This window comes from Pongo abelii, chromosome 20, assembly GCF_028885655.2.
Source record: "Pongo abelii isolate AG06213 chromosome 20, NHGRI_mPonAbe1-v2.0_pri, whole genome shotgun sequence".
Classification (NCBI taxonomy): Eukaryota; Metazoa; Chordata; class Mammalia; order Primates; family Hominidae; genus Pongo; species Pongo abelii.
This window is the reverse complement of record NC_072005.2, coordinates 55,091,227-55,116,161: the sequence shown is the minus strand read 5'-3', so window position 1 is coordinate 55,116,161 and position 24,935 is coordinate 55,091,227. Positions and strand designations below refer to the sequence as shown.

Below are 24,935 nucleotides of genomic sequence, written 5' to 3'. Positions count from 1 at the left end.
ACAGCACCCGGCCAAATTCATCTTTTAAAAGTTGCTTAATCCTGGCCAGGCGCAGTGGCTCAAGCCTGTAATCCCAGCACTTTGGGAGGCCGAGGTGGCCGGATCATGATGTCAGGAGTTCGAGACCAGCCTGGCCAATATGGTGAAACCCCCATCACTACTAAAACAATGCAAAAATTAGAAGGCCGGGTGTGGTGGCAGGCAGCTGTAAACCCAGCTACACGGGAGGCTGAGGCAGGAGAATCGCTTGATCCCAAAAGGCGGAGGTTGCAGTGAGCTGAGATTACACCACTGCACTCCAGCCTGGGTGACAGAGTAAGACTCCATTTCAAAAAAAAAAAAAAAAAAAAATTGCTTAATCCCAGGTTTGGGTTTTCTGTCCTTGTGGCTGAAGGGACCCTGAGTGAAGGCTGCAGACTCATCGGGGCAGACGGAAAGAAACCAGGATTGAGCCTCTCAGAAGTGATGCTTGAATCCAGTCTTCAAAGATGAGGACTCCAGCAGGTGACGCGGCAATAGCGTTTTGGAGGGACCAGTACAGATACACAGGCACGGAGCCATGCATTTGTTCCAGAAAGTATATTTGGATGGAACCGGAACACAGGAACAGGACACACAGCAGGATGCAGAGCAGTGTCAGATGAGGCCAGAAAGGTGGGTGGGACTGGTCTTCAGGGGCTCCAGATGAGGCTAAGGGGCTGGGCCCAGGTCCTGGAGTGGGGTCAGCTCTGGGACCCTTCTGGGGCTGTGTGGGGAAGGGGCTGGGGGCCAAGAAGTCCAGGAGGAGGCTGGCGATGAAATGGCTGGAAGCCAGGGGTTCAGGGAGGCCCGGGCTCCTGGTATCAGGGTTCACCGGCTATATTGAGGATCCCCTGCCCCTGGCACCCAGCTGTGGAGGGGACACTGTCTTTGAGGCATCACTGGTTCCGCAAAAGGTAGGGGAAGGTCTTGAGGGACCACCCCATGCCCTCATTAATCAACCAGAAGCTTGGCCCGGAGTAGCAGCAGGGATTCCAGTAGCTGTGGGCATACAGGATGCTCGGGCGGCCACAACCCAGGCAGCTGAGGCCGAGCCACCTATGAACGCAGGCTCAGAGCAGACCCTCTTGGGACAGACGGAGAAGGGGAGGGGGCTTCCCTAAGTTAAGCCGATCACTGAGCGCCTCACTGGACACGAGAGAAGGCAAGCCCCTCGGAAGACAGAAGGGAAGAGCCACAGACTTGGAGGCTGTGAAAGTGAAGACAGGTGGACCTGGGGTGGCAGCAATGCGTGAAATGCCAGCCCGTGCCCCCGCCCCAGGAGCCCAACATGACACCGGCCCCCAGGGAAGCTGACTGTGCCACTTCATCCAGCGCCCATCGGTCACCTTGGAGCATCAGGAATCCTGAGGGCCGGGGTCCCGGAGGATCACAGATGCTGGGGCACCTCAACCTCAGGGAGCCGCTCGAGAAGTTTCTTTTCTGAAGTGTCCACCTCCTTCTGGTCACCGGCTGGAGCTGGGACAGGTACATCGTCTGGAAATGGAGGGAGGGAATGGTGGCACAGGACATCCCAACCCCTCCTCCCCCAGGCCCCCAGAGGCCCAGCCCCTCCTCCCTCACACCCAGGGGTCCCAGCCCCCAGCCCCTCCTCCCTCACACTCAGGAGTCCAGGCCCAGCCCCTCCTCCCTCAGACCCAGGAGTCCAGATCCCCAGTCCCTCTTCCCTCAGATCTGGGAGTCTGGGCCCCCAGTCCCTCTTCCCTCAGATCTGGGAGTCCAGGCCCCAGCCCCTCCAACCTCAGACCCAGGGGTCCAGCCCTGCAGCCCCTCCTCCCTGGACTAGGGCCAGCACCTGTGTCTGGGTGGAACTTGAGCTGCCCCTCAGGGTGGGCAGCCGGGGCCTTGTGGCCCTGCTGCTGCTGCTGCTGCTGCTGCTGCTGCTTCCGCTGCTCCATGTGCAGCACGGCCTGTGGGAGGTTGGTGGGGGGGTCACACAGACAAGAGGGTGTGACGCTGGCATTGCAAGTGCTCAGGCCTCAGTCCCCAAACTGAGACTTCACAGCAACCTGCTAAGTGGTCACGGGCCAATCCCTTCTCCATGGGCCTCAGTTTTTCTCTTTCATTGACAATTGGGCTTAATAATAGTCAAGGATCCAGTTCTCCCTCCAGTCACGGCTTGGGTCCTGCTTTGGGACAGGGAAACCCTCACCCATCCCTGGCTGAGTCTGCCTTTCTCCCCCTCCTGGGCCTTTCCCTCCTCACTTACCGCCTTACTGCCCTTATCTAACATGGCAGCCACAGAGCCGTCAGAGATGGGAAAACGTCTGCCCTTACTCAAGATGGCGGTGAATACTTGCGGCTCCCCCAGTGATTAACATGGTGGCCACGGGCCTTCCCAGCTTCTGGACACCCATGGGGACACGGACACGGGCAGCCAGAGATTCAGTGGATGGAAGCGGCTTCCCCCGCTGTCACCTGCTGCAGCTCTCTCTTCTGGGCCTCCAGGCGGCCCTGGGACCGCCCTAGAGCCTCTGTCTCCTGGCTGAGGCGCTGGGCCTTGGCATTCAGCTCTGCCTCCCGGGCAGCCAGCTCCTCTTCAAAGCGCCTCAGCTCTTCCTCGGTGTAGGCAGGGTGCATCTCCACTGTCTGCAGAGCGGGCACAGGGGCCATCAGGGGCACAGGTCCAACCTCGGCCCACCCACACTGGAGAGGTTTGTGCCAATGCGGGAGGTGTAGAGGAGGCTGGGGGGCCAGGGTCCAACCTCGGCCCACCCACACTGGAGAGGGTTGTGCCAATGCGGGAGGTGTAGAGGAGGCTGGGGGGCCAGGGTCCAACCTCGGCCCACCCACACTGGAGAGGGTTGTGCCAATGCGGGAGGTGTAGAGGAGGCGGGGGGCCAGGGCCATGTGGGTGGGCAAAGAAGCCCAAGTGGGAGGTGGGAGTGGGATAAAGACGGAGAGACAAGGCCGGGCACCATGGCTCACGCCTGGAATCCCAGGATTTTGGGAGGCCAAGGTGGGAAGGATCACTTGACGCCAGGAGTTCAAGGTCAGCCTGGGCAACAGAGCGAGACCCTGTCTCTACAGAAAATTGGCCGGGCATCTTGAAAAATATATAGAAATGGGCCAGGCACAGTGGCTCACACCTGTAATCCCAGCACTTTCGGAGGCCGAGGTGGGTGGCATATCTGAGGTCAGTAGTTTGAGATGAGCCTGACCAACATGGAGAAACCCCGTCTCTACTAAAAATACAAAATTAGCTGGGCATGGTGGTACATGCATATAATCCCAGCTACTCAGGAGGCTGAGGCAGAATTGCTTGAACCTGGGAGGTAGAGGTTGCAGTGAGCTGAGACTGCACCATTACACTCCAGCCTGGGCAACAAGAGCAAAACTCTGTATTGAAAAATAAACAAACAAATAAATAAAAAAATAAAACAGAGACCTAGATTAGCTGGGCATGGTGGTATGTGCCTGTAGTCCCAGTTACTCAGGAGGCTAAGGAAGGAGGATCACCTGAGCCCAGGAATTCGAGGCTGCAGTGAACTATGATTATGCCACTGCACTCCAGCCTAGGTGACAGGAGACCCTGTCTCAAAAAATATAAATAAATAAAAGAATAAGCTAGATTAGCTAGGCATGCTGGCATGCGCCTGTAGTCCCAGCTAATAGGGAGGCTCAGGCAGGAGGATCACTTGAGGACAGGAGTTTGAGGCTGCAGTGGGCCATGATAACACCCCTGCACTCCAGCCTGGGTAATCCCAGCACTTTGGGAGGCTGAGGAGGGTGGATAGCTTGAGTCCAGGAGTTTCAGAGCAGCCTGGCCAACATGGCAAAACCCCATCTCTACCAAAAAATACAAAAATTAGCCAGGTGTGGTGCGGTGGCGCATGCCTGTAATCCCAGCACTTAGGGAGTCCAGGTCAGGTGGATCGCTTGAGTCCAGCAGTTCTAGAGCAGCCTGGCCAATATGGCAAAACCCCATCTCTATAAAAAATACAAAAATTAGCCACGCGTGGTGGCTCACGCCTGTAATCCCAGCTACTCATGAGGCTGAGATGGGAGGATCGCTTGAATCCAAGAGGCGGAGGTTGCAGTGAGCCGAGATCGCACCACTGGGCTCCAGCCTACGCGACAGAGCAAGACCCTGTTTCAAAAAAAAAAAAAAAAAATCACACTTCTAATCCCAGCACTTTGGGAGGCCAAGGTAGGTGGATAACCTGAGGTCAGGAGTTTGAGGCCAGCCTGGCCAACATGGTGAAATCCCACCTCTACTAAAAATACAAAAATCAGCTGGGTGTGGTGGCGCGCACCTGTAATCTCAGCTACTCAAGAGGATGAGCCGGGAGAATTGCTTGAACCTGGGAGGTGAAGGCTGCAGTGAGCCGAGATCGTGCCACTGCACTGCAGCCTCGGCGACGGAGTGAAACTCCGTCTCAAAATAAATAAATAAATAAATAAATAAAAGAGTCCTAGAGACAGGGGAGAACAGAGACCCAGAGATAGGGATGCAGTGACCCAGGAGAATGGATGGAGACCCAGAGAGAAAGAGAAGGGGCCTGAGATTCTGAAAGAAAGGTCATGGCTGGAAGAGAGAGAGGTTCAGGACTCCGAGTATCCCCCCATGTTCTCACCTCCCAGCCCTCCCCGGTGTCCCCAAACTCCTTCCTCTGAGTGGATGCGAGGAACTCCTCCAGGGTCACGAGGCGGTCCTGGTTGGTGTCCACCTGGGGAGCCAGATAAGGGTGAGTGACAGAGCTGGGGCCCCGTCCTCTCCCCCGCCTGGCCCCCACCTCACATTCTTCATCACATGCTCCCGCATGCGCAGTCGCTCCTCCTCCATCTCCCGCATGTCGTCCTCCTCATTCTTTGGGTCGTACACTTTCTCCAGCTGCAGGAGCAAGCGAGAGGCAGACAGCATTGAGAGGTCCCCAGCGAGCTCATTCCCGACAACTTCAACTCCCAGCAGTCCTTTGGGCACGCCACCACTCCTGGGAGCCGTTTTTGCCCCAGGGACTGATGGGAGTTGTAGTTTTCACTGAGCTCCCATCCAGGGGGATTTAAGGGAACTGCCAGGAGGAAACAAGTGGCTGATTTGGGCGTCCCTCCAGGTGCCCGAGGCTTCCAAGATGCTCACCTCCTTGGTGAAGAGGGCCTCCAGCTCCTGCTCATCCAGGACACCATCACTGTTGATATCTGAAGGGAAGGGGATAGCAAGGTATCTCAGGGGACCGAGGTCAGGGTGCGTAAGGTCCCTGGTGAAGAAATTTTGGGCTGATGTGGGGTCTGTTATCAGAGGACAGGTAACTACAGGTCTCCCGCGGTGGAACGGTGGCCCCCAGGCTTTAGCACTCCACTAGGCCCGTTGCTAGGGCCACTGCCTAGCGACCAGGGGGTTGAGAATGGAATAGATGAAAGGGAGGGTTCGAGGAAACATGCTTGGGTCACTGTCATGCAGGATTCTCTGGCCCTGGCATTCAGTGCTCTGGACACAGAGTCAGCTCCAGGGTTATCAGGGACCTCTGCCTCCCAGAGAACCAGGCCAGTGCCGACTCCAGTTGTGAGGGGAGCCTCTCCTACTAACGCAGACCCCACAGCTGCAGGGCTTCAGGCTCGGTCAGCCACACTTCCTGTCCTCACCACCCGCCCTCCTCCTTCCTCGGCTCCCTCAGACAAGCACAACCTTGCTCCTGCGGAGGAGGCCGGGAACCCTCATCTTGCAAATCCAGTGGTTAATTTCCGCCTGCATCTGACTTGACTTTCTGCCCTCGGCTTCCAGAACATGACTCTGTCCTCTCTGGCTTGCCCCTCTATCTCCTTTGACGGCTCCATCCTCTTCCTGACCTCCACATGCTAGTGCGGCCCAGGGCTCAGGCCTGGGGGTCTCTTCTTTGCCTAAACTCTGGATCTGCGCTGTCCAATACAGTAGCCGCTAGCCACATGGGCTGTTTAAATTTAAATTGATTAAGATTAAAGAAAATGTAGGGGCCGAACTTAGGGGCTCATGCCTGTAATCCCAGTACTTTGGAAGGCTAAGGCAAGAAGATCACTTGAGCACATTAAGTTCGAGACCAGCTTAGAAAAGATGGCTAGACCCCGTCTCTACCAAAAAAAAAAAAAAAAAAAAGTTAAAAATTGGGCGGGGCGCTGTGGCTCACGCCTTTAATCCCCACTACTCAGGAGGCTGAGGCAGGAGAATAGCTTGAACCCGGGAGGCGGGGGTTGCAGTGTGCCAAGATCACGCCATTGCACTCCAGCCTGGGCAAGAGAGCGAGACTCTGCCTCAAAAAAAAAAAAAAAAAAAAAAAAAAATTTAAAAATTGGCTGGGCATGGTGGTGTGCACCTATGATCCCAGCTACTCTAGAGGTTGAGGTGGGAGAATCACTTGAGCCCGGGAGGTCTGGGCTGCAGTGAGCCATGATCACGCCACTGCACTCCAGCCTGGGTGACAAAGGGAAGCACCATCACTAAAAATAAAAAAAAATGAAAAATAAAAAAAAGGTATAGGGAGTTGCTCTGAACCTATTCTGGTCTGTAGGGACTGCCTGATTAAAAAGATTAAATAAGGTTGTTTTTTTTTTAATTTTTTAGAGACAAGGTCTCACTCTGTCACCCAGGCTGGAGTGCAATGGTATGATCATAGCTCACTGAAGCCTTGAACTCCTCGGCTCAAGTGATCCTCCCACCTCAGCCTCCCAAGTGGCTGGGACTACAGATGCACACCACCACACCCAGCTAATTTTTATATTTGTTTTCGTAGAGATGGGGTTTTGCCATGTTGCCCAGGCTGGTCTTGAACTCCTGGGCTCAAGGGATCCACCCGCCTCGGCTTCCCAAAGTGCTGGGATTATAGGGGTGAGCCACTGCACCCGGCCTATTTATTTATTTATTTATTTACTTTTGAGACAGAGTCTCGCTCTGTTGCCAGGCTGGAGTGTAGTGACGTGATCTCAGCTCACTGCAACCTCCACCTCCAGGGTTTAAGTGATTCTCCTGCCTCAGCCTCCTGAGTAGCTGGGACTACAGGTGCACGCCACCACACCCAGATAATTTTTGTATTTTTAGTAGAGACGGGGTTTCGCTCTGTTGGCCAGGATGGTCTCGATCTCTTGAGCTCCTGATCTGCCCGCCTTGGCCTCCAAAAGTGCTGGGATTACAGGTGTGAGCCACTGAGCCTAGCCTATTTTTTATTTTTTTGAGACAGGGTCTCACTCTGTTGCCCAGGCTGGAGGGCACTGGTATGATCATAGCTCACTGCAGCCTTGAATTCCTGGGCTCAAGTGATCCTCCCACCTCTGCCTCCCAAGGAGCTGGGACTACAGATGCACGCCACCACACCCAGCTAATTTTTGTATTTTATTTGTAGAGATGGGTTTGTGCCATGTTGCCCAGGCTGGCCTTGAACTCCTGGACTCAAGGGATCCACCCACCTCGGCCTCCCAAAGTGCTGGGATTACAGGCGTGAGCCACCGCATCCAGCCCAAATGTCCTCTCTAGAGCTGTGCTGGGACTCCAGTACAGCAGCCACTAGCCGCATGGGGCAATTGAAATAGAAATTAATATCCAGTAGAATGAAAACTTCAGTTCCTCACCATTATGCTAAGTGAAATAAGCCAAACACACACACACACACACACACACACACACACACACACAAGACAAATACTAAAAGATTCTACTCGCATGAAGTACCTAAAATAGTCAAAATCATAGAGACAGAAAATAGAATGGTGGTTGCTAGAGAGCGGGGGAAGAAGGGGAGGGCGAGTGGTTTAAGGGATACAGTTTCGGTTGTGCGAGATGCAGAGCTCTCAGAAGTGGTTGCATGACAGTGTCAATATACTTAATACTATTGAACTGTACAATTAAACGTTTAAAGCTGGGCACAGTGGCACACGCCTGCAGTCTCAGCTACTCAGGCGATTGAGGCAGGAGGATTGTTTGAGGCATGGAGTTTGAGTCCAGCCTGGGCAACATAGCAAGATCCTGTCTCAAAAAAAAAAAAAAAAAAAAACGCGAGGGGTGGTGCCTGGTGGGATGGCTCATGCTTGTAACCCCAGCACTTTGGGAGGCCAAGATAGGTGGATCGCTTGAGCATAGGAGTTTGAGACCAGCCTGGGCAACATGGTAAAACCTTGCCTTTACTAAAAATTAAAAAAATTAGCCAGGCATAGTGGTGTGTGCCTGTGGTCCCAGATACTTGGGAGGCTGAGGGGGAGGATCACTTGAACCTGGGTGGTCGAGGCTGCGAGGTAGTACATGTCACTACCTGAGACCACATTACAGAATCTTCTTTGATTCTTTTTTACTTTTTATTGTTTTTTGAGACAGAGTCTCACTCTGTTGCCCAGGCTGGAGTGCAGTGGTATGATCTCAGCTCATTGCAACCCCCACCTTCCACCTCCCGGGTTCAAGCAATTCTTCTGCCTCAGCCTCCTGAGTAGCTGGGACTATAGGTGAGCACTACCATGCCTGGCTAATTTTTGTATTTTTTTTTTTTTAATTTTTGTATTTTTAGTAGAGACTGAGTTTTGCCATGTTGGCCAGGCTGGTCTCCAACTCCTGGCCTCAAGGGACCCACCCGCCTCGGCCTCCCAAAGTGTTGGGATTACAGGCGTGAGCCACCACACCCAGCCTAGAACCTTTGTTGATTCTGAGATGCACTTTTGTGTTCTTCTATTTTATCACCCCTGAAATAGGGATGCATCTTTATTTATTTAATTTTTAATTTTTATTTTTTTCTTTGTTTTTTTGAGATGGAGTCTTGCTCTGTCACCCAGGCTGCAGTGCAATTGCACGATCTTGGCTCATTGCAACCTCCGCCTCCCGGGTTCAAGTGATTCTCCCACCTCAGCCTCCTGAGTAGCTGGGATTACAGGCACCCACGATCATGCCTGGCTAATTTTGGTATTTTTGTGGAGATGGGGTTTCACCATGTTGGCCAGGCTGGTCTTGAACTCCTGACCTCAGGTGATCCTCCCACCTCAACCTCCCAAAATGCTGGGATTATAGGCGTGCGCCACCACGCCTGGTCTATTTTTTTTTTTTTTAAATAGAGACAGGGTCTCACTTTGTTGTTCAGGCTGGTCTTGAATTCCTGGGCTCAAGCCATCTTCCACCTTGGCCTACCAAAGTGCTGGGATTACAGACCTGAGCCACTGCACCCAGCCCAGGACGCATCTTGTTTTCAATGGTACGTTAATTTAATTGGCAGCTTACGTAAAATGCTAGCACCTCTCATACTGTACAGTCTCTTGGAGTTCCTAAAGTATGGTATGATCTGTATGCCTGATCACTGACTCTGAGGGGGAGGTACTTTGTTTTGTTTACAGTTGTATCCATGGGGTATTGACAAAGCTTGGTCCTTAGAGGGAACTTAGGAAAGGTTTGCTGAATGAATGAGTCAGGCCTTGCTAAGCTCTTCTGACCGGCTGCAGATTCTGGGACAGGGTGCTGGGCATATCTGAGGGGGCTTGGCAACCCCAGGCCACATTTCCAGACAGGAAGAGACAGACTGAGGGGAGTGTGCCTTTGATCCACCATAGAGAAAGGGCTTTCGAGGCTGGGCGCAGTGACTCACACCTGTAATCCTAGCGCTTTGGGAGGCTGAGGGGGGCAGATCACACGAGGTTGGGAGTTCGAGACCAGCCTGGCCAACATGGTGAAACCCCATCTCTACTAAAAATACAAAAGTTAGCCAGGCATGGTGGTGCATGCCTGTAATCCCAGCTACTCGGGAGGCTGAGGCAGGAGAATCACTTGAACCTGGGAGGCGGAGGGCAGGGGGTTGCAGTGAGCCAAGATCACGCCACTGCACTCCAGCCTGGGCAATAGAGCAAGACTCCGTCTCAAAAAAAAAAAGGAAAAAGAAAAAGAGAAAGGGCTTTCCAGGCTTCTGGAGGCCTGGTTCTTAGGGAACAACGCACTCCTAGCGACAGGGCTCCCAGAGTGGACCAGGGCTTCTCCTGGGCTGCTGTGGGCAGAGAGCACAGGCCTAGCCAAGCCTGGTTTGCTTACAGTGGACACCAGCTGTCCTTAGAACCCCAAGGCCTGGTGTTTGCTAGAAAAGAGGCCCAACCCTTCCATGCAGATCCTAGCCTTATAGTCGGGAGAGGCAGGGCTGTCTGGTCAACCAGGGGACATAGGCTCGGCTCTTGGGCCGGACTAGGCCCTCCTGGGACAGACACACCCCTCTTAGCATTCAGGTCCTAGAAGGGTCAGAATCTAGGGTTCATCGTGGCTCTGGAACTCCCTCCCCACCTTACCATGCAGTATGAAGAAGGTCTTGGGGTTAAACCTGTTGGGGTCCAGTCCATCCAGCTCCTCCCACACCTCCTTCAACTGGGCTTGGCTGCCCTGTGGAGGGGAGAGCCGGGAGCTCATGAGCAAGAAGTCTGGATGCCATGAGATAAAACCAAATATCCCTTTACCCTCATCCAACAAACATCATCTCCCTCAAGCAAGAAAACTAAGAAAACTACAACTCCCAGCAGCCCCTGGGGCAGCCAGTTACAGTAACAGGAAATTTTTTGCCTCAAGGGCCCCTGGGAATTGTAGTTCTTTAACTGCTTTCTTTTCTTGCATTTGAACTGGATGTGGTAGGGAATGGATGGGCACAAATGGGGTCCTCACAGGCACGTTGACTTTAGGGTGCTCGCGGTGCCGGCGCTGTTGCTCTTCCAGCTTCCTCTCTGCCTCCTTTCTCTGCTCCTCTCCCAGTGACTCCAGATAACGCCGTCTTTCATGTTCCTTAAGCATCTCATAGCGCTTGAACTCTTCGTGATGGGCTGCGTCATACTGGGCAAGGTCCCGGGTGGCCTGGGGAAAGGCATGGGGTCATTTCCCACTGCCCCCTTTGCCCTGCCCCCAATTCCAGCCTGTAAATGGCAGGCCCTTGGCCCTGAACCTGGCTGAGGGCAGCCCCAGCCTCTACCTGTCTTACATCTCGTGTCCTAATGTCCCCCCATTTTTTTTTTTTTTTTTTTTTTTTTTTTTGAGAGGGAGCCTTGTTCTGTTGCCCAGGCTGGAGTGCGGTGGCACAATCTCGGCTCACTGCCTCACTTGAACCTCTGCCTCCTGGGTTCAAGTGACTCTCCAGCCTCGGCCTTTCGAGTAGCTGGCATTATAGGCATGTGTCACCAGGCCCAGCTGATTTTTGTATTTTTAGTAGAAATGAGGTTTCACCATGTTGGCCAGGCTGGTCTCAAACTCCTGACCTCAGGTGATCCGCCCACCTCAGCCTCCCAAAGTGCTGGGATTATAGGCGTGAGCCATCGCGCACAGCCTGATGTCACCCTTTTTGGTTTCCATGACTGCTCCTGCCCCATAACACACTTTCTTCTCTTTATTCAAAACAGATTGGGATGGTTATACAATAGCAACTTCAACCCACCTCTTTCAAGTCCTCCATGATCTCCAGATCTTGGAGGAATAAGTAAATAGGAGCAACATACGTGATGAACTTAATATTTATGTATTTCAGGTACAGCTAGGCAGCCAAGAACGTGAGGTTAGGCTAGGAGAGGTGGGTCACGCCTGGAATCCTAGCGCTTTGGGAGGCTGGGGTGGGAGGATCACTTGAGCCTGGGAGTTCAAGATGAACTCATGTAACATAGCGAGACCTTGTGTCTACTAAAAAGTTTTAAAATTAGCCTGGTGCGGTGGCTTGCACCTCTGGTCCCAGCTACTCAGGAGGGTCAGGTGTGAGGATTGCTTGAGCCCAGGAGGTCGAGGCTGCAGTGAGCTGTGATCATGCCACTGCACTCCAGCCTGGGCATCAGAGCAAGACGCTGTCTCAGGGAAAAAAAAAAAAGTAAAAAGAAACCAAAAAAAGAACAAGAGGTTTCTAACTATTTTGCCCAGCGTTCAAATCTAGGCTGTGCTTTGTGACCAAATCTCATAAGCTCTGTGACATTGGGCAAGTTACTCAGCCTCTTTGTGCCTCAGTTTCCACCTCTGTAAAATGGAGTTAACAATACCAGGTTGAATAGTATACCCCCCCCACACACTCCCAAATTCATGTCCACCTGGAATCTCAGAATGTGATCTTATTTGGAAATAGAGTGTTTGCAGATGTAATTAGTTAAGATGATGGCCTGCTGGATTACGGTGGATATCACTATAAGAAGAGCTGGGTGCGGTGGCTCACGCTTGTAATCCCAGCACTTTGGGAGGCTGAGGCGGGTGGATCACCTGAGGTCAGGAGTTCGAGACCAGCCTGGCCAACATGGTGAAACCCTGTCTCTACTAAAAATACAAAAATTTTCCGGGCGTGACGGCAGGCACCTGTAATCCTAGCTACTCGGGAGGCTGAGGCAGGAGAATCGCTTGAACCCGGGAGGCAGAGGTTGCAGTGAGCCGAGATTGCACCATTGCACTCCAGCCTGAGGGAAAATAGTGACACTTCGTCTCAAAAAAAAAAAAAAAATGAAAAGAAACCACTCAGCCCTCTACCAGCCTCCAGCCTCAGAGAACACCAGCAGGAATGGTGAGCTGGCTCACGTCAGGGACTCTGTCCCCTTCTCCCCTTCCGCAAAGCTACCCTCAATCCTCTGCCTCCAGACCCACTCCCATTACCGTCTGGATCAGCAGCTCCAGGTCACGGGCCTCGAATGTATGCTGGTTCTGAGGGTCCAGGTGTTCAAACTGTTTCAGGAGATTCAGATGATCCACCTGTACATCTGGAAGAGAGGGAAGAGTCCAACACCTCAGGGCATGTTCTTTCAGAACCCCTATCTTGGGCCAGACATGCTCTAAAGAAGTCACGGACAGCACTAGGGAAGCCTAGAAGACAGCTTGAGCCTGGGGCAATCAGGGAGGGCTTCCTGGAGGAGGTGATCCCACGACTGAGTCTGATGCTTACAATAATAACCATAATAAAAACTAACATGTACTGCCCACTTACTAGATGCCAGGACATGCCCTAAGCACTTTAACTGTATTAATTCATTTACTTTCCACAAAATCCTGACAACATGGGTTCTATGATTATCCCCACTTTATGAATGTGAAAACTGAGACCCCTTGAGGGGTTGTGACTGGTCTAGGGTAGCAGCTAGGAAGTGGCAGAGCAAGGATGGGAACCAGCCATTGGACATCCAAAACCATGACACTCAACCATTTCTTTTTTTCTTTTCCTTCTTTTTTTTTTTTTTTTGTTTTTTTTTTTTTTTTTTTTTTTTAGAGACAGGGTTTCACTCTGCAGTGGCAGGATCTCGGCTCACTGCAACCTCTGCCTCCCAAGCTCAAGCAATCCTCCTGCCTCAGTCCCGAGTAACTGGGACACAGGTGTGTGCCACCACACCCGGCTGATTTTTGTATTTTTAGTAGAAACAGAAACAGGGTTTCACCATGTTGGCCAGGCTGGTCTTGAACTCCTGACCTCAGGTGATCCACCCACCTCAGCCTCCCAAAGTGTTGTGATTACAGGTGTGAGCCACCGCGCCCAGCCTCAACCACTCTTTAAAAAAACAAACAAGGCTGGGTGCGGTGGCTCACGCCTGTAATCCCAGCACTTTAGGCGGCCAAGGCGGGCAGATCACAAGGTCAAAAGATTGAGACCATCCTGGCCAACATGGTGAAACCCCATCTCTACTAAAAACACAAAAAATTAGCTGGGCATGGTGGTGCGCACCTGTAGCCCCAGCTACTTGGGAGGCTGAGGCAGGGGAATCACTGGAACCCGGGAGGTGGAGGTTGCAGTGAGCCGAGATCACACCACTGCACCAGCCTGGTGACAGAGTGAGACTCCATCTGAAAAATAAATAAATAAATAAATACATACATACAAACAAAAGAAAAACATCAAAATTTTTGATAAAGCATCAACCAATCTTAGGGGTTAAATTGCGTGCTCCTAAGTTTCTATGTTGAAATCCTAAGCCCCAGTACCGCAGAACGTGACCTGATTTGGAGACTAGGTCTTTACAGAGGGAATCAGGTTAAGATGAGGTCATTACTGTGGGCCCTAATCCAACATGATTGGTGACCTTATAAAAGGCAGAAATTTATGACTGGGCACAGTGGCTCATGCCTGTAATGCCAGCACTTTGGGAGGCCAAGGCGGGTGGATCACCTGAGGTCAGGAATTCGAGACCAGCCTGCCCAACATGGGGAAACTCCATCTGTACTAAAAATACAAAATTATCCAGGCGTAGTGGCACGTGCTTGTAGTCCCAGCTACTTGGGAGTCTGAGGCAGGAGAACCGCTTGAACCCGGGAGGCAGAGGTTGCAGTGAGCCGAGATCGCGACACCGCACTCCAGCCTGGGCAACGAGAGCAAAACTCTGTCTCGAGGAAAAAAAAAAATTAATAATAATGATAATTAATAAAAAATAATAATGAAAGGAGAAATTTGGGCCAGGCACACAGACAGGAAAGATGGCGTGAAGATGCAGTGAGAAGACGGCCGTCTGCAAGCCAAGGAGAGGGGCCTGGTACAGATCCTCCCTCACAGCCCCAGAAAGAACCAGCCCTGCCAATACTTTCACTTTGGACTCTGACTGCAGGCCATGAGACAGTCAAGTTCTGTTGCTGAAGCACCTGGTCAGTGGTACTTGGTTACAGCAGCCTCAGCAAACAAGTGCAGCCTCCCTCGTATGGGAGTTTCCAAGTGGTCAGGATGGGGTAGGGTTTCCAGGCAGGAAGGGACAGCGCACACGCTGCCAACACACACTTACCGCACGCACGTCTCCCGAGGCCTCTAGGGGCCCAGGCCTAAGCTGTGCAATGCTGGACCCGAAATGAATCAGCCTGGCCCTGGCCTCCAGTGGCCCTTGGGTAGGTGGGGAGAAAGACACACAGACACACACACGCACAGACCCACACACATCAGCCTAGCCCTGCCCTCTAGCAGCCAGCCCTTGGTCAGGTGGGTTGGGAGACCCAGGCTGCAGTGGAGGCAGCAGACACACACACACACACACACACACACACACGCACACGCACACACACACACACACACACGCTGCAGTGGAGGCAGCAGACACACACACACACACACACACACCTAGAATTTGGGAGACCCAGGCTGCAGTGGAGGCAGCTCCGGCCCTGGCTGAGCCCAGAGGAGTGACAGGTGTGCAGGACACAGGTACAAACTGAATCTCAAATTCATTATTTGTGCCAGGGACGTGTGTTGAGCCACTATTCCAGGCTGACCCAGCACCGGCCGCTGTGGACACGGCAGGAATCAAATGATGACAGAATGCTGACTCTTGGAGGCCAGGTGGGGTGGCTCATGCCTGTAATCTCAGCACTTTGGGAGGCTGAGGTGGGTGGATCACCTGAGGTCAGGAGTTCGAGACCAGCCTGGCCAACATGGTGAAACCCTGTCTCTACTAAAAATACAAAATTAGCTGGGTATGGTGGCAGGTACCTGTAATCCCAGATACTCAAGAGGCTGAGGCAGGAGAATCGCTTGAACCTGGGAGGCAGAGTTTGCACTGAGCCAAGATTGTGCCATTGCACTCCAGCCTGGGCGACAGAGTGAGACTCTGTCTCAAAAACAATAACAACAACAAAAAGAGGTCTGCCTCTTGGAGCACCCAGTCTAGAGAGACAGAGAACAGGCGACCAAGGGATGAACAAAGGAATACCAAGCACACAAATAAAACAGAGGCTCCTTTACACAGGACGGCCGGGGCGGTGACACCCTGAGGAGGTGACATTCCAGGGGAGACAGAAGGTCCATGGACCAGGCAAAGAGCCCTGAGAAAGAATGTCACGAGAGAGCGGGGCGAATGGACAAAGGTCCCGAGGCTGCACGCCAGCAATTTCTTAAAATGCTGACACAAGAAGGTCAGGGTGCATAGGGGAAGGGCAGGGTCGGGCGGGTGTGGCCAAGGTCCACCCAGGCTCCCAGCAGCCAAGAGGAACGTGAACGCGGGCCTGAGGGCACTGGGGTGCTGGGGGCAGGCTCTGGGCAGAGGAGGGACGGGACGAGCCTGGGTGTTGTGGCAGCTGGATACTGGTGCCCTAAAAGATATCCACATCCTGATTCCTGGAACCTGTGAATGCGTGACCTTTCAGGGCTAAGGGGTCCTGGAGGATGGGATTACATTAAAGACCTTGAGATGGGGGCCAGAGCCGGTGGCTCAGGCCTGTAATCCCAGCACTTTGGAAGGCCGAGATGGGAGGATCACTTGAAGTCAGGAGTTCAAGACCAGCCTGGCCAACATGGCAAAATCCAGTCTCTACTAAAAATACAAAATTAGCCGGGCGTGGTGGCACACACCTGTAATCCCAGCTACTTGGGAGGCTGAGGCAGGAGAATTGCTTGAACCCAGGAGGCAGAGGTTGCAGTGAGCCGAGATCGCGCCACTGTAGTGCAGCCTGGGAGACAGAGCGAGATTCTGTCTCACCGGAAAAAAAAAAAAAAAAAAAAAAAAAAAAGGCCAGGCGCGGTGGCTCACGCCTGTAATCCCAGCACTTTGGGAGACCAAGGCGGGCGGATCACGAGGTCAGGAGATCAAGACCATCCTGGCTAATACAATGAAATCCCGTCTCTACTAAAAATACAAAAAATTAGCCGGGCGTGGTGGCGGGCGCCTGAGGCTGAGGCAGGAGAATGGCGTGAACCTGGGAGGTGGAGCTTGCGGTGAGCCGAGATTGCGCCACTGCACTCCAGCCTGGGCGACAGAGCGAGACTCTTGTCTCCAAAAAAAAAAAAGAAAGATATTAGCTAAGCAAGGAAAAACAGTGTGACCTGATAAACTTCCCGATTTTATCGCTGCACTCATGCAAGAGTATCACACTGAAATGTGTAAGGGTGACGAGATGGTGACTGTGGTGAAGTCCCAAACGTGAATGACAAAGCAAATGGAGCAAATGTTAACTAGAGAAGCTGGGTCAGGGGTGTTCGGGAGTTTTCTGTACTACTCTTACAACTTTTCTAAAAGTTTGAAGTTCTTTCAACTTTTTTTTTTTTTTTTGAGATGGGATCTCGTTCTGTCGCCCAGGCTGGAGTACAGTGGCGCAGTCATGGCTCACTGTAGCCTTGACATCCCAGGCTCAACGATCCTCCCACCTCAGCTTCCTAAGGAGGTGGGACCACAGGCATGCATTACCATGCCCAGCTCATTTTTAAATATTTTTTATAGAGACAGGGGTCTTGCTATGTTGCCCAGGCTGGTTTTGAACTTCTGGGCTCGAGTGATTCTCCTGCCTCAAAAGTGTTGGAATTGCAGGCGTGAGCCACTGCACCCGGCCTCTACCAGAATTTTAAATGACAATGATTTTTTTTTTTTTTTTTTTGAGTCAGAGTTTCACTCTGTTGCCCAGGCTGGAGTGCAATGGCGCAATCTCGGCTCACTACAACTTCCGCCTCCCGGGTTCAACCGATTCTCCTGCCTCAGCCTCCTGAGCAGCTAGGATTACAGGCATGCACCACCATGCCCAGCTAATTTAGTATTTTTAGCAGATATGGGGTTTCACCATGTTGGCCAGGGTAGTCTCAAATTCCTGACCTCAGGTGATCTGCTTGCCTCAGCCTCCCAAAGTACTGGGATTACAGGCGTGGGCCACTGTGCCCAACCCATGATAAAGATTTTTAAAAACAACAAATGGAAACAGAATATAAACAAACAACATTGTAATATTAATATTAAATCATGCTAGGAGGAACACTGGGGCAATCTCCTATGCACATTTCAGTACATTTCACAGCGGGGAGGGAGGCCTCACCTGCCTAGCACACAACCACCTGGAGGCCGGGAGCGAGGCCACCCTTCCCCACCCCTCCCTGCCTGTCCCTCCTGCCCTGCCCCTGCTCACTGGGATCCTGCTCGGCATCCATCTTGGCCTTGAGCAGCATCCGCAGCCGTGACACCTCCTGTCGCTTGAGCTCATCCAGCTTGGTGCGGACGTGGTGGCTGACAAAGTCCAGCTCTCGGCTCAGCTTCCCGCTCTGACGGGAGAGGAGACCCTGGTCAGCCTGGGTGCCTGCTCTCTGTCTTCTCTGGAAGCTTCTTATAAGCTTTCTCATGCCCCAGTCTTATACCGCCCCTTCCCTGCTTATAGTCCCCCAGATCCTCAGAGTCTCCAGGAAGGACAGCTCCCAGCCCGTCAGCCTGGCATTCAAGGCCCTGCCCACTTCTGCTGCCCCATCTCCCGTCATTCATCAAGCCACATGTTTAGGGCCAAGTGCGGTGGGTCACGCCTGTAATCCCAGCATTTTGGGAGGCTGAGGTGGGAGGATCACATGAGCCCAGGAGTTCAAGATCAGCCTGGGCAACATGGCAAGTCCCTGTCTCTAGAAACAATACAAAATTAGCCGTGCATGGTGGTGAGACCCAGGCCCACGAGAAGGACAGATCCTGATACGAGGGTTCAGTGTCCTACTCAGTGAAATGGGGACAATGATGGTGCTCCTAGAGGCCTGACATGGGAGTTCATGGCGATGTAAGGGACACCAGCACCTCCCTTATTTTGAATTCTTCCTCTGTAGAAGGCACCATAGGAGCATTCTGTTAACGCAACCCTCCCAGAACACTTGCTAAGGAGTGTCACCATGCTCTTCCAAACCCTTTACACATCTTCCTTTGGAAAATCCAAACCCCAAAATCCTTCCCTTGGAAAATCCAAACCTGAACCATGCGCGACAGGTTCTATGATGACTCCCATTTTACAGATGGGGAAACTGAGGCGCGGTGAAGGGAGGCCCCATAGCTGGTAAGTGGTGGAGCTGCGACTGAAAGCCTGCCTGCGGGACTCTGCACTAACCACGTATTCTGTGTTCCCCAAAGCTCTTCCCAGCTTGTGACCCCAAGAAGCAACTTCTCCCTGAGCCTCACTTTGGTGATTTCAAATACAGGCAGAGCTGGAGCCATGTGGCCCCTTTGAAGAAACTAGTACAGCTGGGCGTGGTGGCTCATGCCTGTAATCCCAACACTTTGGGAAGCCGAGATGGGCGGATCACGAGGTCAGGAGTTGAGACCAGCCTGGCCAACATGTTGAAACCCCGTCTCTACTAAAAATACAAAAATTAGTCAGGCATGGTGGTGTGCGCCTGTAATCCCAGCTACTTGGGAAGTTGAGGCAGGAGAATCGCTTGAACCTGCGGGGTGGAGGTGCAGTGAGCTGAGATCGCACCATTGCACTCCAGCCTGGGTGACAGAGCAAGACTCTGTCTCAAAAAAAAAAAAAAAAGAAAAGAAACCAGTCCTCTCCTGAACTCTGCCCTTCCAGCACGTACCCCTCCCACAGCCCCCACTCCCCCAGCCACACCTTGATGTCCTCCGCATTGGCAGCCTGCAGCTTCTCTCGGAAATGCCCATCCGTCTCCAGCACATCGATGACCTCCTGGAGGTACCGGTGGTAGTACAGGCCTGTGTCCTGAGGCAACAAGGACAGACATAGCAGCCCCTGCTCCCACCGCCATCCCCACCCTCACTCCTGTTACTGCTATAGCCCGCTCTCTGGGGCAGCTGACAAGGGACTCAGTTTTTACCTTTTCCCATGTATGCAGCAAAGATGAAATGAAAATCACGTCAGTGAACACCCAGCCCAATACTGCCCAGAGTGGGTGCTCAGAGTGGACATGACTTGTTGGGAAGCCATGAATCATACCTTTATCCATCCATCCAACCATCCATCCATCCATGCATCCACCCACCCATCCATACATCCACCCACCTATCCATACATCCCACCCACCCATCCATCCATACATCCCACCCACCCATCCATCCATACATCCCACCCACCCATCCATACATCCCACCCACCCATCCATCCATACATCCCACCCACCCATCCATACATCCCACCCACCCATCCATACATACATCCCACCCATCCATCCATACATCCCACCCACCCATCTATCCACCCATCATCCATCCATCCATCCACCCATCCATCCACCCATCCATCCACCCATCCATCCATCCACCCATCCATCCATCCACCCATCCATCCATCCATTCACCCACCCACCCATCCACCCACCCATTCATCCATCCATCCATCCATCCATCCATCCATCCATCCATCCATCCATCCATCCACTCATCCACCTGCCCATCCATCCACCCACCCATCCATCCATCCATCCATCTATCCATCCATCCATCCACTCATCCACCCACCCATCCATCCACCCGCCCATCCATCCACTCATCCATCCATCCACCCACCCATCCATCCAACCACCCATCCATCCACTCATCCATCCATCCACCCACCCATCCATTCATCCACTCATCCACCCACCCATCCATCCACCCACCCATCCATCCACCCACCCATCCATCCACTCATCCATCCATCCACCCACCCATCCATCCAACCACCCATCCATCCACTCATCCATCCATCCACCCACCCATCCATTCATCCACTCATCCACCCGCCCATCCGTCCACGTGCCCATCCATCTACCCACCCACCTATGCATGCATTCACTCATTCAAAGAACATTCACCAGGCCCCTATCATATGCCAGGCACTGTGAACAACACAGACAAAAGTCCCAGGCCTCCTAGTCCCACCCCTGTCATGCATAGCTGGGTGGCACTTTACTCTCCCTGAGCCTTCTATGCTCTTCCTATTTATAAAATAGGCAATAAATCCTCTGCCTCCCAGAGTTGTGGTGAAAAGCAAATAAGATAAGTTGGAAAAAATAAATAAATAAAATTACAAAAGAGAGAAGGCCAAGCATGGTAGCTCATGCCTGTAATCTCAGTGCTTTGGGAGGCTGAGGCAGGAGGATCACTTGAGCCCAGGAGTTCAAGGCTGCAGTGAGGTATGATCCTGCCACTGCGCTCCAGCCTGGGCACCAGCACAAGACCCTGTCTATTAAATATATATATATATATATATATATATATATATATATATATATATATATTCTTTACCTCTTTACCAAGTCTCACAAGATCCCACATGATCCACATAATCCGCCTCTCCCCTCCCCCTCACTCTCCCTGCTCCAGCCACAGCAGCCTCCTTGACGTCCTCAACTTGCTCTGCTTTCTCCTACCAAGTGGCCTTTGCTCATGCTGTTCCCTCTGCCTGGAATGCTCTTCCCCTCACTTCCTCTCTTCCTTGCTCTTGACTTAACATATCTCTCCAGTTCAGAACTCAGTGGCTCACACCTATAATCCCAGCACTTTGGGAGGCCAAGGCGGGCAAATCACTTGAGCTCAGGAGTTCGAGACTAGCCTGGGGAGTATAATAACACCCTGTCTCTATCAAAAATACAAAAAAAATTAGCTAGGCATGGTGGCACATGCCTGCAGTCCCAGCTACTCCAGAGGCTGAGGCAGGAGGATCGCTTGAGCCTGGGAGATGAAGATTGCAGTGATTGCACCACTACACTCCAGCTTGGGTGACACAGCAAAAATCTATCTCAAAAAAAAAAAGAAAAAGAGAAAATGAGGTGGCTCATGCCTGTAATCCCAGCACTTTGGGAGGCTGAGGCAGGCAGATCAAGAGGTCAAGAGATCAAGACCATCCTGGCCAACATGGTGAAACCCCGTCTCTACTAAAAATACAAAAATTAGCTGGGCGTGGTGGTGTGCGCCTGAGTCCCAGCTACTCGGGAGGCTGAGGCAGGAGAATCACTTGAACCTGGGAGGCAGAGGTTGCAGTGAGCCAAGATTGCGCCACTGCACTCCAGCCTGGCGACAGAGCGAGAAAGAAAGAAAGAACTCAACTCACGCCTCCCTTCCTCCCTGCCTGTCACCCCTGGTGTTCACTCTCATAGAGCCCTGCCCTTCGTCTTCTATCTCCCAGTGAGCAGGGATAGTCCATGGACATGGGGCATGCACGTGGCTGGGCCCTAACAACTACCACTGTGCCTGGCTCATAGAAGGTGCTCAGGAAACATGTGGAATGGAAGAAAAGAAATGGGACTCAACGAAGCCTTCCTGGGTCTGCAAGGATTGCACAGAATAGAGGCCTAACTTGCAGCGTGGGGACCAGGAACATGCAATGATCCGTTCCAGGGGGTAATGACTAGCCCATTCTTTTGTTTTTTGAGACAGTCTCAGAAAACAGAGTCTCAGCTCTGTCGCCCAGGCTGGAGTGCAATGGCGTGACCTTGGCTCACAGCAACCTCCACCTCTCTTGGTTCCAGCACGAGAATTCGTGCCTCAGCCTCCCAGAGTAGCTGGGATTATAGGTGTGCGCCACCACGCCCAGCTAATTTCTGTATTTTTGGTAGAGATCGGGTTTTGCCATGTTGGCCAGGCTGGTCTTGAACTCCTGACCTCAAGTGATCCGCCTGCCTCAGCCTCCCAAAGTGCTAGGATTACAGGCATGAGCCACTGCGCCCGGCCCGACCAGCCTATCCTTATGGGGAGCTATAGGAAGATTCGGACCACAAGACACGCACTGGCCTTCAGGATCTCCGAAGTTCCAAATCCCTTAAGACCAAAGCTTTTATTGGGTTTGATAAACACATGTTGGAATTAATAAACAAGCAGTTCACCCGCCCTTTTGTAATTTAAACTACAACTCCCAAGAGCACCATGAAGTCAGAATACCCCAGCTGGCCAACAGCAACTCTACTGGGAACTAGCAACATGGTGCTACTGGGAAATGTAGTTTTGTTTGTTTGTTTTCAAATTACTTCTTGGGTGGAGAGAATCTTTAAAAAACAGAGGTTTAATTGGGACGTGACGCAGATTTTCCACACCTCAGAGTCAGGGACCTCCAGTTTTTCACCAAGTCAAACCCCTGCTGCTGGGAGGAATGGCGGGCAAAAAACAAGCTACAACTGTAGGGCCAGGAAGTCACTGGAGCATCCACCCTACGGGCACGGGGGTCTGCAGGAGCTGTAGTACCACTGCAAACACCTGGCTGGACAGCAGGGCAGGGCCACTCACGGGACTCTCAGTCGCAGGGGTCTCTTCCTTGTTGGGCGCCCCTCGCTCCAGGGGGACAGCCAGCACAGCGCGAAGCAGGAGCAGCAGCAGCAGCGGCAACAGAAGGAGGGTTCCTTGGGGCCCAGAGGGAGGCATGGCGGTGTGGTCTGTGGGGGATGGAGGGCTGGATAATGCATAATGTCTGTCCCAAGCCTCTTCCTCCCCTGGAACCAGGAGTTCGGGCCCCCAGCGCCGCCCCCACTTCCAAGAATCAAGACACAAGCATTTTGTTACCCAGGCCCCAGGATTCCAGGCCTCCAGCCTTCCCTTCCTCCGACACAGGAGTCTGGGCCCTCAGACCCAGGAGTCCTGGCTCCCAACACGCTCCTCTCTCACACTCAGGAATCCGGGATCTCGGCCGCCGCCTCCCCGAGACACAAGAGTCCACGGTCCCAGCCTCCTGTTTTCCCAGGACCTAAAGTACTGGCACCCAGTGCATCCTCCTCCGGGACCCAGTTTTCCAGCCCTCTGGCCCCCATCCTCCCTAGGACCCAAGAGTATGGAACCCTGGCCTCTCACCTCTCCTTCACCGCAGAGGGCGTTTTCCAGGGCGGGCAAGGACCTCCGGTGCGATCTTGGTGATTTCCCCCCTAGACCACGCCCACTTATCCACCGAGGCCCCGCCCCAAAGAGGCCTGATTGGTCCACGCTGGCTCTGTACCTTTCATCCACGTCTAGCGGCCCCGCCCCTTGCCGAAGTCGCTCGCATTTTCGTGAAAGCCTCGCTTCTTTCTCGGAATCCCAGCCTCTTGACGCCACATTTCCCGCCTATGCCAAAAGAGAGAGAAGCCTTTCAAAGATAACTACAACTCCCTGCCGGCCGGGGGGAAAATAACTTCCGCGGACATCGTGGCCCCTTCGCCTCATGGGAGCTGTAGTTTTCCCATTTATTTTCGCGCCACGAAGTGCCTGGAAGTTACAGCGCGGTAGCAATTGCATAGCCTTCCTTATGAGTTTCTTTCTTCTTATTATTATTATTATTTGAGACAGGGTTTGCTCTGTCACCCAGGCTGGAGTGCAGTGGCGCAATCACTTCTCACTGCAGCCTCTACCTCCCAGGCCCAAGCAATCCTCCCGCGTCAGCCTCCCAAGTAGATGAGACCACAGGCCACACTACCATGCCTGGCTAATATATATTTTTTTAATTTTTAATAAAAATATTTAAATCTTTAATTTTTTTTAGCCTTTTTTTTTTTTTTTTTTTAACATTCTGTCTTTCACACTTCTCACATTTTGTTGTTTAAAGAGACGGAAGTCAAGCCGGGCTTGGGGGTTCACTCCTGTAATCCCAGCACTTTGGGAGGCTGAGGCGGGCAGATCACCTGAGGTCAAGGGTTTGAGACCAGCCTGGCCAACATGAAGAAACCTCGTCTCCACTAAAAATACAAATTAGCCAGGCGTAGTTGCGCATGCCTGTAATCCCAGCTACTCAGTAGGCTGAGGCAGGGCAATCTCTTGAACCCGGGAGGCGGAGGTTGCAATGAGCCAAGATCGCGCCACTGCATTCCAACCTGGGCGACAGAGTGAGACTCCGTCTCAAAAAAAAAAAAAAAGGTCTCTGTCTTGCTGGTCTGGATCTGGATCTCCTGGACTCAAGCAATCTTCCCTCCCCATCTCCGCCTCCCAAAGTGCTGGGATTACAGGCGTGAGCCACTGCGCCCCGCCTCTTTTAAGTTTCTTGTAAGCGAGATGTGTACAGTGAGGCCGCGAGGTCTCTGGTCTCTCTCTGTCTCTTTTTTTTTTTTTTTTTTTTTGAGACGGAGTTTCGCTCTGTCACCCACGCTGGAGTGCAGTGGCGCGATCTTAGCTCGCTGAAAGCTCCGCCTCCCAGGTTCACGCCATTCTTCTGCCTCAGCCTCCCGAGTAGCTGGGACTACAGGCGCCCGCCCGCCACCACGCCCGGCTAATTTTTTTGTTTTTTTTGTTTTTTTTGTTTTTTTTAGTAGAGACGGGGTTTCACCACGTTAGCAGGGATGGTCTAGATCTCCTGACCGCGTGATCCGCCCGCCTCGGCCTCCTAAAGTGCTGGGATTACAGGCGTGAGCCACCGCACCCGGCCGGTCTCTGGTCTCTTTAAGGAACAT

The 24,935-nt window shown here is 52.6% G+C and overlaps 1 protein-coding gene across 5 annotated transcripts; it reads right to left on the bottom strand.

Annotated features, from left to right (window-relative positions):
• Positions 1 to 564: 564 nt before the first annotated feature.
• Positions 565 to 24,912, bottom strand: NUCB1 (nucleobindin 1). 5 transcript variants are annotated; one of them, XM_054538446.2, is made up of 15 exons: positions 24,812 to 24,912; positions 24,082 to 24,173; positions 23,371 to 23,619; positions 22,813 to 22,958; positions 19,208 to 19,315; positions 17,756 to 17,888; positions 12,560 to 12,663; positions 10,616 to 10,801; positions 10,249 to 10,339; positions 5,120 to 5,178; positions 4,781 to 4,873; positions 4,617 to 4,709; positions 2,458 to 2,628; positions 1,835 to 1,949; positions 565 to 1,515 (listed from the first exon to the last, which is right to left on the bottom strand). In XM_054538446.2, exons 4-15 carry the CDS (start codon positions 22,945 to 22,947, stop codon positions 1,409 to 1,411), a joined length of 1,395 nt encoding a protein of 464 aa, XP_054394421.2. In that variant the 5' UTR covers positions 22,948 to 22,958; positions 23,371 to 23,619; positions 24,082 to 24,173; positions 24,812 to 24,912; the 3' UTR covers positions 565 to 1,408.
• Between the last annotated feature and the right edge of the window lie 23 nt (positions 24,913 to 24,935).